Below are 19,101 nucleotides of genomic sequence, written 5' to 3' on the forward strand. Positions count from 1 at the left end.
ATCCCAATAATTAGGTTAGGCAACAGGTCTTGTAGATGTGGACTATTTTACATCTCCTAGGCACTTCACAGACACTTCTACCATCTTCACTGGTCTCAGAAGCCTTCCTGTCTGTAAGGACCAGCTCTCATTGGCCTCTCTCATGTGCCATCAGAGCCTTCTACTCAAACACCAAGGCTGAACTTTTCTCATCCAGTGCAATCTCTGCAGCTGCTTCTTCTCTTCTGCAGCCAGGTTCTTTTCCTTTACGACAAGGGCTGACAGATGCACCTGCAGGGCCCTCTCTGCTTGCCTGTCCTCGATCGCTGCTTGGGTCAAGTTCTGAGAAGACTCATTGCTCCTTGCTCTGGGCAATGCAGGCGACCTCACTCCTGTGGGCACCTCGCTCCTTCTCATCTGGCTCTCAGTCCACTGTAGGGCAATTATCTTCCTCTTTTTTAACATCACCTCCTCTTCCTATTCCTCATGCTCTTGCTCCCTTGTGGTAGACTGTAGCCTGCAGACTTCCTCCCATGCTCTGAGGAATATCTGGTAGTCTTCCCTCTTGGACCCCTTTGTCAGATTCAGCCCTTTCTTCTTAGACAGGTTCCTCAGATCTGCCATGCTGAGGCTCCTAATACTGCTCAGCACCACTTAAATTCTTTCAAAAAATCAAGTTGCAAAATAGGAGGGTAAGAATGAAACTTAGGAAAAATAAAAAATGGACAATTAAAAATCAAAAGTCACATTTAAAAAAGATGATTATGATTTTAGATTATAAAAGGGATTTTTTGATTTTAACTTAAATCACTAATTGGTAGTTCAAAACACAAATCCTGGATCGGGGTACACTTCTAAACCCCCAAGACCTCTTAGAGACTCACAGTGTGTCAGGAAGAGTCAAAGTCCAGATCTAGTTTTCACTGATCAGCTGGACAGTTGCAGAGAAAGCCTCTTGTAGCTTGTTGTCTCCCAGTACTTTGAACAGGAGGTATTCTTATGCCCTATGGAATCCATTTCTTTGTCCTGGGTACAAGAGGGAGGGCAAGTCCAGTCTCCTCTGCTCTTCACAGGTCTCAGACAGCAGTTTCAGTTCTCTACTGATCTTTCTCAAGTTCAGGATTGTTATGAAGTGGGTGCCTGGGGATGCCACATTTATGCTTGGCACAAGCTATTGGGTGGGAATGAACCCTAGATATGCCCATACTAGTAGGTTACATTTTCTCGGGGCTATCACTACCAACTCTGAGCATTTTCAAGATGGCCAAAGTCTTCTGAAATACTGACTATGGGATCTGGGGGCGTACTTGGGGAATGTACTTTGGTAATCCAAGTGCCCTTCCATACCTAATTCTAAACTCCAGAGTGAAATAGGCTCTGTGCCCACACAACCTCAGAGGAGAGGTAGAAGTCTCAGCAGCCAGACAGTGGATGGACACAAATTGTTTTGGTGTCCTGTTTCCTTTTTTTGAAGTGCGTCCCAGAAGTTATATGTAGACCCATAAGACTTGCCAAACAGTCTTTGATACTATAATGCCAAAAAGAAGCCTACTGTAATTGGAGCCTGTCTATCTGAGAGCATAAAAGAAGGGGCCTATCCAAGTGTTAGCTAACGTTTGCCTATAACAGGGAAGGCCTCTTTAAAGTGAGCCCCAAGTGTCATGTAAAAAAAACAGCAGACTGGCAGGCAGGGTATGAAATTCATGCAGGATTTGACACTAATGTGAAATAGGTTCCTCAAATACCCACCCTGCATATTCTATCAGGGTCGGTAGGGTCATTTCTGCCTATTCAGGTCAGCCTATTGTTTGCTCCAGCCACACCTCTTTCACATCTATTAAAATGCTAATTAATGGCTGGAAGAAGTGGAAGACCAAACTGTATATTTATATACCAGGGACTTCAGGCAGGGCAACGGTAACTTTCTAAAAGTAATTTTTACTAAATATTTAGTCCAAAAATGAAATTTGAAGCTGCTTCTTAGCTGGAGATTACATGTATTAAACATAATTTTATATCCCAACGCTTTCCTATAGAATAGTCAATTGTGCTACAGCAAAGAATTGCTTTTAGGGCCTTTTCACTGTAAGGACTAATTTAACATGTTCCACTTTTAAATACCATGCACCCTTCCTTATCAGAAATAAGGCCTTCATAGGGGTGACTTGTTAATATTTGAAAGGAAGGTTTTTGCCTGTCAAAAGGGGTTGAGAGGCAGACTGAGGGCAAATTTGCAATTTTAAATCTCCACAGCCAGTCATAAAGGGTGGGCCTGTATACAGGTTTTATGGTGCTACTACAGTGGGCGGCACAATGAGTGCTGTAGCCCACTAGTTTAATTGATATTACAGGCCCCCTGGTACACTTTGTACCATTACATAGGGACTTAAGAGTAAATGAAATGTGCCAATTAGGAGTATACCGATCTTAAAATGTTGAAAGGAGGAACACTAGTACTTGACCACTGGTTAGCAGGGGTAAACTGCACAGGATTCTACATGCAACACAAATAGGGTTTAGCAAAAAGGCACAAAAAAAAAATCAGTTGGGGGGCTGTAAAAGGGCACATTTCCAATGCAAGGCAAATAGACTTTAGAGATAGCACTGCGTCAATGACGGTATTCAGAAATTTGATGACTAAATAAAAAAATACATTCATTTCAGATATTGTTGATAGGTAATAATAAATGGCAAGTGTTATTCAAAACAAATAATTATACATCTATAGCAGATTCTTGTAGAAAGTTTATTATGCTATGTTTTTATTTTGGAAATTGTACATGGACAAAATACAAGTTCTACACTTAATTCGTGACCATACATTCTTAGCTTTCTAAGTAGCAGTCTTTATTGTTGATTAGCTACTATTATAAATGGTTGTCATCCATTATATGAATTCGTTTCCTGGGGCAAAAACAATTAATTCTCCTTTATTGAAAATTATTTTTTTCAGGATAGATCCGTTGGTGAAGCTTTCGATGCATAAGTAGAGCAACACCACCAACTAAGACGCAGAGCAGAGCCAGAAATCCAACTGTGATTCCCAATCCAACAGCTGTGCTGACAACCTCTTGCGAGCTCACTGCAGCCATCGCTAGACAGGTAAAGAAAGACAGCATTTTAGAAACAGCATTTTTGATTAATAGCATGATTTTAAAACAAATGAGTTTTTAACAACCATCTACGCAAAACATGTGCCAAGTAGTTTTTACCGTATGTTTGCCATGTAGACAGAAGACGTGTATAATTTATCACACACTACACTACACAATCCACTTAAGTATTTTTGGGGGGGTTTTGTAAGAAAATAAAGCAACCAATAAACTTGCTTTGATGTAAAAATGCTTGGAGAGTCTGCTACATTTCAGTAGACACAAAATATATGTAAAAATAAAAAAATACAGACGAAGAACACACCCTTCTAGACAATCTTACCACTCCAGCTACCAGTAGCGGTCCGTGGAGGGTGTTCGGTAGGGCAGTGAGGCGGGGCGGGGAAGGGGCAGAGTGGGGAAATGTAAACACCGGAATATGGATGAACGGAGGTAATTACACATTTACATAAATAAAACCTATTCTGTTGCGCGCGCTGCATCGCATTTTGCGATGCAGTGCGCGCAAAGGAATTCGTTTTATTTATTTAAATGTGTACTTACCTCCGTTCATCCATATTCCGGTGTTTACATTTCCCCACCCTGCCCCTCCCCCGCCCCGCCTCACTGCCCCACCGAACTCCCTCCACGGACCGCTACTGCCAGCTACTATGGTCAGCCTGCTACACCTTACTTTTCTCTACCTTGAAAAACCTGCCGTGGTCCTTTAAAAAAGTAATTGTTGTTACACAACTATTTTGGATTTTCCCAAAATGATTAAATATTTCACGAAAGTAGCAAAGGTACTGAACTTGAAAATACTATGGACTTTGACGAAGAATCCACATTGCTTCCTCCACTGGCTACCAGTCGCACAAAGGACAAGTGTTGTCCAAATTTAAAATGGTCTACAGGTAATAAGCTGAAGGCTTAAAATTCAAATTCAGAAGCATGCTCAATTATCTTGCATGCAAAGTCAAGTTTTCCTTCTTAAAAACAAAAACGATACAGAGAGCAAGAAAACACCCCTATAACTCTTTGCCATTTTAAAGCAACAATTTTCTACTCCCGTCTATAAATTAGATGAATGGAGTTTGCAAATTACTTCCCCAACAGGGTTCTAATGCCCGGGAAATTAACTGACACTCCCTATAATACCACTGAAGAAACACTGACCTACACCAAAAGGTACAACTTTGCTACTATTTCCCAACCAAACATTAAAAAATAGTAACTGAGAATAAACGTTTTCATGATTCCTATGGTCCCATCTCGACATGCTTAGCCAAACAGCAGGGAGATATCCTCACACCACTATGGCTACACTGCATGCATGGCTCACCAAACAGCTGTGTGGTCCCCAACAGGACATAAACTGGAAATTTACGGCTCTTTACTTAAATAAAATCTGGTCCTGAACCCAACCAGTAAGAGAAGATCACCTATCGATTCTGACAAAGACCAAAAATGCTTTGCCATCTAACAAAAAAAGGTTCTCAACACACCCCAACTACCTGGGTCCATTCAAACAGGTTTCAGTTCCAGGCAGACTGCAGAAACGAGCCTTGTCAAGATTGGAGATGACTCACTTCAACTCCTCAACAAAGGAAACTGTTACAATAAGAAGACGAAGCATAGCAAGGTGAAGAGTCTTCCTTATTCGTTCCTTTCACCATCACAGGTTCCAGTCAGCTGTGGAATGTTCATAACACACAAGGTGGGCATATACCAAGAGGTGCAGCGGAAGGGGGTGGTGGGGCATACCAAGTGTATATTATAACACATGTCCTTACATAGGGAAGGGAAGGGAAGGAAGGGTGAATGTACAATTCAATAGATGGGCATAGAACAATGCAAGGCAGTAACAATGTAAAAAAATGTAGTGCAAAAGTCTCTTATCCACCCTGGCGTGGAGTAGGTTCTTTGGGAGGAAAAATACATAACACTAGATGAGCAAAAACAATACAAGGCACAACTGAACAACTTTTAGGTAGTGCTATAGTCTCTTATCCACCCTGGTGCGGGTTTGGTGCTTTGGGATCTCCTGGGAGCAACACTTCCCATCTCACCCCCTTGATCAGGAACATTGTCATTCTTATTGGGGACAATCTTATCCATGATCCAGGTTTGCCCATTTGCAAGGTGAACCACACTTCTGCCCACTTTAGTTACTTGATAAGTTCTGGTAGCGTCCCTCCTACGTGGTTTAGGAAGGTCCACCTGAACCCAATCCCCTTCTTTGAACATGCACTATTTAACATGTTTAGTTACATCATACCAGTTTTTATACTTGGATTGGTAATCAACCACTCTTTTATTAATCTCTTCTCGATCCACTACACATGTACTTTTCTAGTCAGCCCTGGAGGTGAGAGACTGGTTTTAGGGACTCTACCTTTCAAGGAGGCAAAAGGGGAAACCCCTGTGACTATGTTGGGGATTGAGCGATAGGCCCAAAAGGTATCCTGTTAAGCATCTTTAGCTGGGATTCCCAATATCTCTGCTCGCTGTAAACATTCCTTGACTAAACGGTTCATACGTTGGACTAACCCATTGGCACGGGGTCAATATAGAGCGGTTTTGTGATGAGTAATGCTCATTTCAGACAAGAAATCTGTCATGTTTTCTGATGTAAATTGTACTCCATTATCTGTAACAAGGATATATGGGATTCCTTCATCAAAAAACACATCTCTCAAGAAATTGATGAGTACACCCATGTTAATTTGGTGCCCACACTTGAAAACCACCCAACGAGTGTGATAGTCCACCATAACCAAGATGTAGCGTTCATTCAAAGTTTTGAGGTTGCGGGGACCAATGATATCGAGGGCTAGCTTTGACCACGGACAATCTGGGAGTTCAACAGGGGACAAGGGGGGCTTCCGGGCCTGATGTATTTTGTGTGATCAGCTACACTCCAGACAGTCCCTTACCTTGTGCTCTGCCATAGTATTCATTCCTGGCCACCAGTAGTCCAGTCTGATTTAGTTTTTGGTGAGACCATGCCCTAAGTGGCCAATATGGGCAAGATCTACAATTCTTTATCTCAGTTTAACTGGTGGAACGATTTTCTCGCCCCTACCAACAGTTCCCTCTTGAATGTTTAAGTCCAGTCTCATATCCCGGGATCTACTCAATGGTGTCGGGACCTCACTTTTCTCATTAGGCCATCCATTAATTATGTATTCTTTAAGGGCCTTCATTTCTTCATCCATCCGTAAGCAACTGTTCCATTCCTCTTTATTAAGGCATAACAGTTTAAGTATGACCGCCTCAGATTCAACCAGGTCAGCACAATCATCAACCTCAGGTGGTGAGCGAGATAAAAAGTTGGCTACAACATTTTGGGTCCCCGTTGCATATTTGACTGTAAAATTGTACCCCTGCAGTCCCAGCATCCATCTAGCAATCCTCAGTGTGGTTCTCGCTGACCCTTTTGTGGTGAACGCATACATGAGGGGCTTATGGTCAATCTTCACAGTGAAGGGTATACCCCACAAGAACAAGCGGAAATGTTTAATGGCCGAGGCACAATTGAGTGCCACTTTCTCCACAACAGAGTAATTTGCTTCCGCACTTTTAAGTGCACGAGAAGCAAAGGCAACCACCTGCTCCTTGCCATTGACGAATTGGGTGAGACTAGCCCGCAACCCTTTGTTAATGGCGTCAGTGCAAAGAACAGTAGGTTTTGTGGGATCGAATCTGCCCAACGACGGGGCGGATACAATGCTCTCCTTCACTGTGATAAAAGCAGCCTGACAGTCCTATTTCAACACAAAAGGGGTCCTAGCTTTAAGTAAGTTTCTCAATGGTTCCGCAATACTGGCATAGTTGCGAACAAACTTAGCATAGTACTCAGATAAACCCAAGAATGATTTAAGGTCTTCAACACAAGTTGGGGCAGCAGTATTCTGGATAGCGTCAACCAGATCTACCTTGGGCTTGATTTCATCTTGAGAAATTGTGTGTCCTAAGTATTCAACAGATCCAACACCAATACGACCTTTTTCCTTCTTTAAGGTCAGACCTGCTGCCTTGAGTTTAACCAACACACTCCTCAGTATGGTATTGGGTTCTTCCAAATCTTTCCCATAAATGAGAATATCGTCCTTAAAAAAAAAAGGGTACTTGGGAGGTCCTTCAGTACATGTTGCATAATCCTTTGGAAGGCAGCGGCTGCTGAAGCCAACCCAAAGGGCATGCAAATGTACTGGAATGCCCCAGGAGGGGTTACAAATGAGGTAAGGTGGCGGGAGTCAGGGTGAAGCTCAACCTGGTGGTATGCGGAAGAGAGGTCAAGAACACTAAAACAGCTCACACCTTTGATAAGGGTGAGGACCTCATGTATGCGCGGAAGGGGATGCCTGTCCACCCAGATGTTCTTTTTTAAATCATGCAGGTCAACACACAATCTGATATGCTTGCTGGACGCTTTGGTGGTCAGGACAATGGGCGCCAACCACTGAGAGCTTTCTATTGTTTCAATGACACCCAGTGACAAAAGTCTTATCTAGCTCGGCTTGAAGAAGTGTTTGCATCATGTGTGGTATTGGCCTGACTTTGTGAGCCACCAGTTTAGCATTGGATTTGAGTTTTATGGAGTGTTGGTCATTTTTAAGCAGACCCATATCCTCTGAAAAACTTTTGGGAAATCATTGCAAACCTCTGTACCTCCCACTGACGGATCCACCAAAAGAACTTGATCAGGACTGTTGGGATCTAACTTGATACCCAGTTCTCGTTGGTGTTTCCACCCCAACAAATTAGATCCTTTTTGTGTGATGTAAACTTTCCCTACTGTGCTCCTCCCTTTGAATCCTATGTTCATGGTGGCCATTCCTATCAAGGGTATGGGGTCACCATTATAGCCACCAGGATGAATATTAGGAAGCTGCATGTCTTGTTGCCATGAAGGAAACAGTTTAGTAAACATCTCAGCTTCCACCAATGTATAGGGGGAGCAAGAGTCTGCAAAGACGGTCACCGGTCTTCTATACAAGATGATCGTGCATGAGGGGAAATCAGTGGTTTTGTTAAGAGTTTTGTAGTTGGAACACCAATTTAATATCTTAGGGAGAAACATGTTCGATGGACAACACAGATGTGGAACGTTGATCTCTACAGACCCTGGCCAAATGACCCCTTTCACCACATTTGTGACATGTGACTGATCTGGCTTGGCATGCTACATTATTTGCTAGATGACTAGGACTGCTGCATCTGTAACATTTTAGTTGGGTGCCTAATGGAAGAGCATTTGTTATCTTACTTTTGCTCTCTTTACCCACATCTTGTTTATTTATCACATTGACATCAGCATGTTCGTCCCCATCCTCTTTCATTGCCACCATGCAATCTGCAGTATGTTCGATCCCAACTGCTATGTCTTATGCCGGTTTGAGATCTGGGTTGACCACTAAAAGTCTCTCTTGAATTTTTGGGTTGTTGGTGCATCTGACCAACTGATCCCTAATGAGGGAATCCTGAAATGCTTAGAATTCCCAAGAATTGGCCAGACCTTTTAATGCCGCTACAAAGGATTTTACTTTCTTGCTCTTGCCCTGAATTCTAGAAAATAACTTATGTCTTTCTAATACCACACTAATTGTTTTTCCAAAATGTTTTTCTAGCTTGCTAACTGCGACTAAGTACACATTCTTCTCATCGTCACTATCATCATCTTCTCCTGGTGATGCCGAAATATTATCATATGTTTTGCGGCCTTCAATCTCTAAGTTATGAAGTATAGTATGTAGTTTGCGTAAGGATGAAAACTTCTCCCCTCCAATGGCAATTAGATATGATTCCATTAGACCAAACCATTGTTTCCATGGTAAAAGGCGTTCACTAACTTCATTGAGGAAAAGGGGGTGATTGAGAAATATTTGTTGTGGCCATATTACCTCTGTTTTCACAGGAAAACAGAGCCAGTAAGTCTGATGTAGGAGGATTTAAGAAGAATCACCAAAAAGGTCCACGTAAAAGTTTAATGCAGAAGGCCAGATAAATAACTGCTATGCCCAAAGCGAGTACTTGGCCGGGGGTGGGGAACAAAGAGTAGATAGGTGAGTTCAGAAAAAAAACAGGCCAAATGATCAAAGGTAGATCACTGCGGGGTCTGGCTCCCACACAGTGATATATAGTACAAGCACCAGCTGTGCACGTCAGCGTGAAGTAGGCAGCAGAACTGTAAAGTAAAAGAGTACCAAAAAGCTGGAGGTATGACACCACGCAGTTCGGCTCTCCCTTAGTGAAAGGATACAAGCAAAGCTGTGCCTATCAGCATGAGGCAGGCGGTATGGAGGCTGTGTGTTAACTGAACGGGGGCTAGATGAGGAAGGAGAGAAAAATATGAATATTTGCACTTAAGCGAAAAACCGGGTGATAAGGCTCTAAAAATGAACTGCAAGCATCAGCTGTGCCTGTCAGCGTGGTGTGGGCAGTGACCCAGTGATAGAACATGAAGATGAAGGGAAATTGACGGGGAAGCCCTCTACAGCGAAGTACAGCATGACAGGACTGCACACGCCCCCTCACCAAAGAAAGCATCCCGAGGCCGTCCCTGCGGTGCCCCCGCCTCAGGAAGGAGACACCACAGGAGCTTGAGAACAGCGGAGAGAGGAAGGACGGTGTGTCAAAGGTAGCCGACAGTGAACACTGTGGTGAAAGTTCCTAGGCGGAGACTCACTCCCAGGACGCGGTGGAGACAGTGTAGGCAATGTAGGCCCTCCCATAGGGCACCACTCGTGAATTCTGTGGTGAAGCTACTAGGTGGAGACTTGCTCTCACGCCATGCCACTATGTAGACAGCGAAGGTAAATGGCCTTCTCAGCGGAGACTCGCTCCCAAGCCTGACGACTCTGAAGGAAGGTATGCCTCGGCAGAAAGCCGCACCGGGCGGAGACTCGCTCCCACACCGCAACAGGGGCACGCCGTTGGCACACCAGGAGGATTGTTCCCTCCACAGATTGCTGCCCGAGACGTGAGAGAGAGACCCCACAGAGCCACAGCCACCAAATGGAAATCAGTTGGAGAAACACCGGCGTTACAAACGCAGGCTGCCACTCCAGGCAACTAGGAGACAGGTTCCAATTGAGACGGCAATAACAGCAATGGAACAGTGAGCTGTGGCCACTGCAGTTAGGCACGGATGAACAAGGAGGAAATGCCCCCACAGATGGTGAATCCCCGAGAAAGAAGGACACTGAGCCAAGGGCAGCAGGGAGCGCAAGGGCAGCACGATTGGTAGCAGTAAAACGTGAGGTAAGGAGTACTCACTTAGACAGTCTGTATTAAAGTTGGAAGTATCAGCTGGCACTAAAGAACGTATTGGGGGTGTTGGTGAACCGTCCCCACACGGGTGATCGTCGCCAGTGTTACAATAAGAAGACGAAGCGTAGCGAGGTGAAGAGTTTTCTTTATTCGTTCCTATCACCATCACAGATTCCAGTCAGCTGGAATCACCTGTGGAATGTTCATAACACACAAGGTGGGCATATACCAAGAGGTGCAGGGGAAGGGGGTGGTGGGGCATACCAAGTGTATATTATAACAGAAACATTAACTCTGCATATCTTCGGTGTTCAGCACCATTGACATCCTTTCTCATCTGAGAGCAACTCATCATCAAAACGTACCCATTCACCATTTGGTGTGCCACAAGACTCAATCCTGGCACTCCTTCTCTTGAATTCTTACATTAGATCAGCTCCTGTAGAAACATAGTGTCTCTTTTCCCTAATATGCAAAGGACATGCAGTTATAGGTGAACATGGATTGTCCACACAGCCTTCACACCCTAACCACATGCACATTAGAAATCCAGTCCTGGATAAAAACATCAGGCTCAAAGTGTTCTTGCATTAGACCTGGTTCCTTGTTATATCTCCCAGACAAAACATTTGTTTTGCAAGTAAACGGACTGAACACGTGAACAGAGTAAGTAGGATATATATAGCAGATAGGTATTGTACCGAGACTGTAATAATTACAAAGATCTGCAGATCTGTATAAATCACGTTATAATTTGTGCCGCACTACTCGCATTTATAATCAAATCTGCGACCATGCACGGCATCCCTAAGTCATGGTAAGAGCCTGCATTTGTGCCTGTATTTAAAAAAGGAAATAAAGATGATCCTTGCTGCAGGCCAATTTTCTAAATTGATTCTGTGGCAAAGGTTTTTGGGCTTATAGTTCTAAACAGGTTGATGACATGGGTTGTGGAAAACCATATAATCTCATCTCTTCAGTATGGTTTTAGATCCGGATTAGGGACTATCGATCAATGTGCAAATCTTTATATGATCATTAATAAATACTCAGTGGCCAAGCAAGGCATACAGTTTTTTTGGACATTAACTTGGCCTTTGATAAAGGTGAATAGAGATAAACTGTGGAGAATCATGATCTCTTTGAGAGCTGACCCTTATATTGTTTTTCTTTTACGTGACCTCCATAAGAACTTGTCTGCCTCAATTAGGTACAGTTTAACTGGAGAATGTTCTGAGTCTTTCAAAGTAGATCGAGAAGTACAACTAGGGTGTACCTTTCCACCCTTTTTATTTACCTTGTATAAAAACCATCTAGAAAGCCCCAGTCATGGGAGGACAGGACATGCCTCATGTGGGAAGCCATCTGATTCCATCATTACTCTATGCTGATAAACCTGCCCTTCTCGCGAGTGTGGTGTTAAGCCTGATTATCAGAATCATTTGCTGCGTTCATGGATTCTTTGGGCCTGATTCACAAAGGGCACGTGTGGCGGAGGCACCGCAGACAAGGGGGGTGGGGTGACTGCACTTGTTTCTGGACCTCTGCATTGCTTTTTCTTGTTGCAGAGGTCCTGCCATGATTGCGGGCCCCCACTACGACTGTAGGGCCTCCGCCACGAGTGCTGAGGCCCTTTGTGAATTGGGCCCTTTGGTTCTTAGTACCAATTTTTTTGAATCCCATGTAATGCTGACAGGCCACAGAACAACTAAATCAAGAGTGTTCAAAGTAAAGGAGAGTATAATTAGCAGAGTTAACTACTTCCCTTACGTAGGGATGCTGTTTGACTCCTTGAACACCTGGGTGTCACTAATAACATCAAGAAGTCACTGTTTTTCCTGGTCCATCTCCTCTGTTTTTGATTTTGCTAGTATGCTTAAGTGCAGGCCCATATAGGCTATGTTGAAGAGCTACTATTTGAGCGTATACAAACCTATTGCCATTGCAAACAACGGAAAATCAGTGCTGGAGGAGACTATTATCTCTTAGCTCATGAAATTCTTTCCTTTATTTTAGCTTTACAAAGTCAAGCCACAATGTAAAATATTTCGTTTTCAACCATTCATTAAATAATACAAAGTTAGCATAAAATACACACTAAAAATAAATACAAGTTTCATCTCAGCCTCGTGTAAATATGCAATTCATAACAGTCACAAAACTAGCATAAAGGATAATTTTAAAAACAAACATTGGTAATGCATCTGTTTCACCCATGTAATGAATAAAGAGCTTTTTTCATCAATCCTCATCCGGGAGAGAGAAAGAGCTCCCTGAGGGATAATACAAGAGAGGAAAGGATGTGGCCCAGTGGCCAGAGCTGCTGCCTTGAGAGCAGGGGATCCAGGTTCAAGCCTTGGCGGCACCACTGAACCTCTTGGGATTGTATGCAAATCATTAAATCTCTCTGGGTGATAAATTGTTATATAAATATGGTGCAACAGTAAAAGGCAAAACTTTATGAAAATATAGTTCTGCCAAAGCAGATGTTAAAAGTGCTTTGGCTGTGGGAAACTGATAAGAGAGGCAGATGAGGAACAAGCATTGGTAAATGCAGGAAAATATGCGACAGCCAATAGAAATGGAGGAAAGGTAAGTGGCACGCACAAAAACCAATAAAAAGCCTTTAAAGAGAGGAGACTGGATGTAAGTACCTTTTATCTTTATATTAAAAACAATAGATTTCTCAAGCACAGTGCAAGTGCTGTGCAGGCGAAACCTAATGAAAGCGTTTTACTTTTTTCATATGGTTACAGATGAGGCCAAGAGTTTACAGTATTGCTTTAAACGCCTTCAAAAATGCAATTAAGTGACAGACTGAGTAAATTGGTATTGAATACTCGTACTATAAATACTGTTGTGCAAAGAAGCTAACATGGTAATCGCCTGTCAGACATTAAAAACGCATTATGAATATTCCCCTCACCAGACTGGGTGAGGTTAGCTTTCAGGAGCTATTCTTATTACTACTCGCTCATTTCACCGATACTGCTGACAGAAGGTGAGATGTGCAAATGTGCAAATATAGTGTGCTTCTATCAAGCATTATAATTAACGTCCCTTCGAGGCTACTCAGTTGCTCTGTCTAAGTTCTCTTGTCTCATTTTCTATTGTCGGAGTGCGAATAGGCTAACAAAGTGCATTTTATCATATACTAAAAAATATTTTAAGGTATTGTCCCTTCTCAGTTAGATCGGTGAGATCTTCTATGCTTGGTCAGCTTATTCGATTCCCTCTACGGGGGCTAGAGTAATCCCTAAAAGTGCAATATGTGACTTCTGTGACCAAGATCACAGAGACACTTGGATCATATGAAAAGGCGCACATCGGGAGAGCCTATTCTAGTAGTTTACGGGCAGCATAGATGTAAGAGGACACCAAGATAAACCATGTATCAGAATCAAATTGGAGACAGCAAGATAGTGCAGCTTTACAATGTCTTATGTTATATCTAATAAAAACGAGCTTGTAAATATAACCTCCTTGCTTGCAAGGACGTAGTGCAAAGTAGCATAAAGTGCAATGTAGTTTTATCACCTCCTTGCTTGCAATTACAGGTGGATGAAATCTAAGGGACAGATTCACAGAACTAATCTGAGACAAAATCCTAAACTTACTACTTTTGGTATTCACAGAAGGCATTTAGTAGTAGTAAAGTTAGGATTTTGTCTTAAGTTTGACTCAAGTTTGACTCAAGTTTGACTCAAGTTTGACTCAAGTTTGACTCAAGTTTGACTCAAGTTTGACTCAAGTTTGACTCAAGTTTGACTCAAGTTTGACTCAAGTTTGACTCAGGACAGACTTAAGACAACATCCTAACTTTACTACTACTAAATGCCTTCTGTGAATACCAAAAGCAGTAAGTTTAGGATTTTGTCTCAGATTATTTCTGTGAATCGGGCCCTAAGTTTTCATGGATCAATTTGTGGCATGGGTCTTGACCGGCAGTGTGCCCAACCTAAACCTTATGTACAATGACCCTTTTAGTTTTGTAAATAGCCAGTCCATATACTGCTGAAAGGGGGCAGAGAGTGAAAAATCCAGTAATTGTGTCATGAGTTTGTCCGCCTGCTTTGCCTTCACGTAGGTTTAATATTTGCCCCTGGTAGGTTGCACACTTGACGGGGCCATTGCCTTTGGCTTAGACAGGAATTCCTCACAGCTAAGAGCTGATGGATACTTGCAACATGGCTAAACCAGTACAGAAATGGTTTAAATGCTAGCGTGTAGTCAATGGTCTTCATGTCAAGGTCTGTAATAAATGCGGTCTTTGGGGTCCTGGGTCCTAGATGAAGTAGACTACGTAAACATCTATTTTCAGCCTTTCCTAATATCCTTGCAGTTTTGAACCCCCAAAGTTCAGTCCAATATGAGCTTGCAGGTGAAGCTTTCATTTGGTAGACTTGTATGGCAGGAGTAATCATTGGCTGCACATAGTGGAAAATATAAGGAAGGTATTGGCATACTGGCTCAAGGTGGCTTCACTTATTATTGACTGCTTAGCCCACCACACACCCTCATTGAACCTGATTCCCAGATCGTCATAATGGTTGGCCCTGGATATGCTCTGAGTGTTAGACCTGTTAGCCTTAGGTTGGTTTCCCCCCAAACTTTTTGCCTTCACTCCACCTATATTGCTGAGCTAATTTTTGTTGGCCTCAGGACTCTGCACAATTTACCACTGTTAGCAAGTGATACATTGCTTGTTTGTTTGATAAACTTTATTCGATTCACATATTGTATCATAAAAGCATACATTATAAAGTACAATACACTAAAATTTATAAAAATATAAATAAAAAACAGAGATAAAAATACAGATACAATTTGAGATAATGCAGCAATAATCTGCTCACCCGATAACAACTTCCTTAGAAAAATGGAAGCCCATAAAAATAGTGCTAAAACCACACATGTATACAGATTTTGAAGTATTTGTAAGTGTAAAAAAGCCGGTCTACATTGCTTAAAATTTAGAGATTTAATTAATGGCTTAAAAGAATTTCTCAAATCTGCAAAAAAAATTTACAAAAGAACAATATATGCATGGTCAATTGTTTTGACACTCTGTCACAGAGGCAGTGCATTAGTTCACATGACCAGTTATTGGTACTGGGAAAGCTGGTCAATCAGTGAATAATATTAAGCCTAATACAAGTCAAAACAAATCTGTGCTGGGCATTGAGAACGTTAACTAGGGAGGGTTGCATAGAAAAGGTAGTCAAAATCATTTGGTTATGAAAGACAGTAGGTTTAACCAATTCAGCAGACAACTTCAGTTCCTCAAGTAAAGTTAAACATTCCAGATTTAGTGATTTCCTCATGATGTTTCTCAAGGTTTCTGGATGATCATAGTATTTGGGGTGTCCGACGTCAGACGTAAATTGCTTAATGAATTTTAGCCATGGAATTTTTAGAGCATACTCCGAACCACAACAATCCTTTGCAATGACACAATTGAGTTCCACATAGTCAGATGACCAAATGTTGTGCCATAGCAAAACTGGTTGAACCTTTATCAAATGTGCTAAATATGAAGCACCCAACTCAGAATGGCATTCACAAGTGGAATAGCTGTTAGGAAGCGCAGAAAGATTTTAAATAAAGGCACTTTCTAACTGCTGTAGACTCTCCACATTTAGATATCCCCACAACTCAGAACCATACATCGCAATAGATCAACATTTGGCATTGTAAATAGTCAGCATTTCTTCTGGACATTTAATACCCCTTTTCATTGAAAAATTGGACAGGGCCATGATTGATTTAACGAATTAGAGTCTTCTATAATTTACAGCGCTTCTCCAATTCCCTTCACAGTCAAATACGATCCCTAGGTACGAGAAATAGGTAGTTTGCGGTATAATGGCTTTGGCAATTTTAATGTTACGCCATTTTGTTGTTATTTGGCGTGCTTTCATAACAAAGGTTTTGCTTGAATTCATTTGTAACCTCAGATTCTTCAAATAGTGTACAAATTAATTGAGGAGGCCCTGCAGGGCCTGCGGGGTGTGAGCCATGAGCACATCGTCATCTGCATAAAGCAGGACCTGTATGGGCCAGTGGCCAACTTGCGGCAAATCAGAGCATTTATTAGCAAGAGTGCTACCCAAGCTGTTAATATACAAATTAAACAAAAACGAAGCGAGTACGCACCCTTGTCAAACCCCTTTTTGGATACTGAAAGATCAAGAACATTTGCCAGTCAGACCTTAGCGGACTCTTGCAGTGCTAGTTGAATATAGATATCTAAGAAAGTTGACTATAGTGATATCTACTCCCATTGAAAGCATGACAGACCAAAGTTTGTTATGAACTACACAGTCGAAGGCAGAGGATAGATCGACGAAAGCCATAAACAAATTACCACGCTTAGTGTGTACATATTTGCCTATCAGCTGGTTCAAATTAATAGCCTGCTCTGTTGTCTCAATAACCTGGCCGAAATCTGTACTGCAAGTCCGAAATCAGCCCACTCCTGTAGACTACATAAAAGCATGCTACCAACCACTAGTGAGTGTAACAGGGAGATGGGTCTGTAATGGGTGGTCCAATTACAGTCACCTTTCTTAAATATTGGCACAATGTGAGACTCATACCGGGAATTTGGAAATCCAACACTCTGCTTGGATCTAAGGACGAGAGTCAGGAAGGGGCCCCAGAAGTCAATATTAGCCCTAAAAAGATCAATTGGGATGCCGTTTGGGCCCAGCGCTTTACCTCCATTACTCGACTTTAGAGTCAAGTTGACCTCATCCAAGGTGAAGTTGAGGGCAAACTGGTAGTGAGGGAGAGTGGACGAAGAGGAGTCGACCACAGGCGCTAATGTATTGTAGTTACTACCTCACTTAGTTGTACTGGCATATAAATTAGAGTAATAGGCTAGCCAGTCTTCTTCAGTAACTGCGATCTCAACTCTGGGCTTGTTGTCATCACTTAAAAAAGGAGAATTTAAAACATGCCAAAATGCTGTGTTATCATTGTTACGACAGGCCTTGTGCAATTTTTCCCAGGCTTCCATTTTCAATCCTTTTTGATGGTGGTTTAGGGCAAGCATGTACGCCTGTCTACAGGTTTATACTTCAGTAAGGAGCCTGAGTACAGGCGTAATCAAACCAGCCCTTTGTTTTTACAGCTGCTCCCTTCTGATGGGAGGTTAGCCCTGCTTTAATTATCTTGGTGAGTAAATGAAATGCTTCTATGGCAGTAGTAGCCACTGCTGCCTCCTCAAGGCAGATGTGAAAAGCCCTTCTCTGATGCTGGATTAATTGTTCTGAAAATTTGGTGGGATCAACCATAGACCAACGCAAAGTAAAACCATTTAAACAAGAGAGTTCAATACTTTCAACTGATGAGGTGTGATGGCAGACCCCTTGATTTTTAACAAAGTTAGTATCCAACCCTATAGTCTGAGGGAAGTGGTCGCTCATTGCAAAGTCATGTAGAGTACATGTATTAACTAAGGCAAAATAGCCGTTAGGGAACAATAGGTAGTCAATAATGCTGTTACCCACACTACCATTAAATGTACAGGTTACGTCAACTGGGCTATGTCCAAATTCATTACTAAAGCCCAAGTCATATTTAAAAATAACTCATTGAGTTTCTCTCCTTACTCTGTCTGTATAAAATGGGTTATGTCATAATTTGTGGGGGTAACCATGCCACAGTCTTTATTAGATAGCAGCTGGCATAGTGGAATGTTAAAATCTCCCCCATAAAAGTATTTTGTCTGTAGGCTCCTTAAGAGTTAGTGATTCCAAGTCAAAGTCCAGTTGACATAAAACATTTAATATTTCTAGGTCACGGGCCTTATTATAGAAGTTTACTAAAACCAGTAAAAATAAGCCTGAGAGTTTTATGGAAACAATATGGTAAAATGAATTAGTAGACTTAACAGCTTTATTGGAAGAGACCAGTCAATTGGCAACGTAAATGCAAAGACCACCTTTAGTCCCACCAAATCTGGAAGGAGTGGCTGGAGGGTGGAATGCTTTAAAGCCATTGAGATGAATTGGCATGACAGCCCAAGTTTCTAGTAAGCACATAAATTTAAACCCTGTTGTGATTCTAACCATTCTGACAAATTATGCTTACTGCAAAGCTCTGCTACATTCCAGCATAAAACAGTGATGGCACATGCACTTTGGGTAGTGGGCACTAAATTTGCCTCACTACTCAGGGAAACCGGCTTGGGATTTATTTGAGGATTTAATGAACAATCATCTCTTGGTGGACTAATAACAAAGGTGGGAATTGTAGGGTGTGTTACACATAGATTTTCTCCATTCTGTGTAGCTACCCTCAGTCAGTCCACACCAGAAAGGGAGGATAGGCAGTCACACCTGTTGGAAATCGAAATGGGGTACATAGGAGGTCAGAAATAATTCAGGTTGGATAAGGATGGCTGCAATAAGGGTTATAATTTGAGTTATGTTTGTGTCATCGAATGGAATTGTGTAGAGGGTTGTAAAGGGGTTGATAGAAAAACCCAAGTGGTAGAACAGTAATTTAATCTGGGTTCAGAAACACTGTCCTTGCTCTGCCTAGTATGATTTTAACCAGTTCTGGAGTTTTAAAATAGACCACCATGCAATCTCCTTGGAGGAGTATGGGACCTCTGCCAACCCACTTAACCCGTCTAGCCATCTTAATGTCTTCATAAAGGGCTCCCCTTACCCCGCTCTTGCATTTAGCCAATTGAGACATTTGTTTCTTAAAGGTTCCCAGGTCTCTTGAGTAGTAAAGGGAAGAT

General features: G+C 42.1%; 1 protein-coding gene across 1 annotated transcript in view; it reads right to left on the minus strand.

Annotated features, from left to right (window-relative positions):
• Positions 1-2,711: 2,711 nt before the first annotated feature.
• The window catches only part of LOC146805263 (zona pellucida-like domain-containing protein 1), a 516,659-nt gene continuing 500,269 nt past the window's right edge, over positions 2,712-19,101 (minus strand). The window contains exon 11 of the mRNA XM_085622433.1: positions 2,712-3,073. Within this exon, the coding sequence (XP_085478559.1) occupies positions 2,910-3,073 (164 nt within the window). The 3' untranslated portion in view covers positions 2,712-2,909. The remainder of the gene's footprint in view (positions 3,074-19,101) is intronic.

This window comes from Triturus cristatus, chromosome 8, assembly GCF_964204655.1.
Source record: "Triturus cristatus chromosome 8, aTriCri1.1, whole genome shotgun sequence".
Lineage (NCBI taxonomy): Eukaryota > Metazoa > Chordata > Amphibia > Caudata > Salamandridae > Triturus > Triturus cristatus.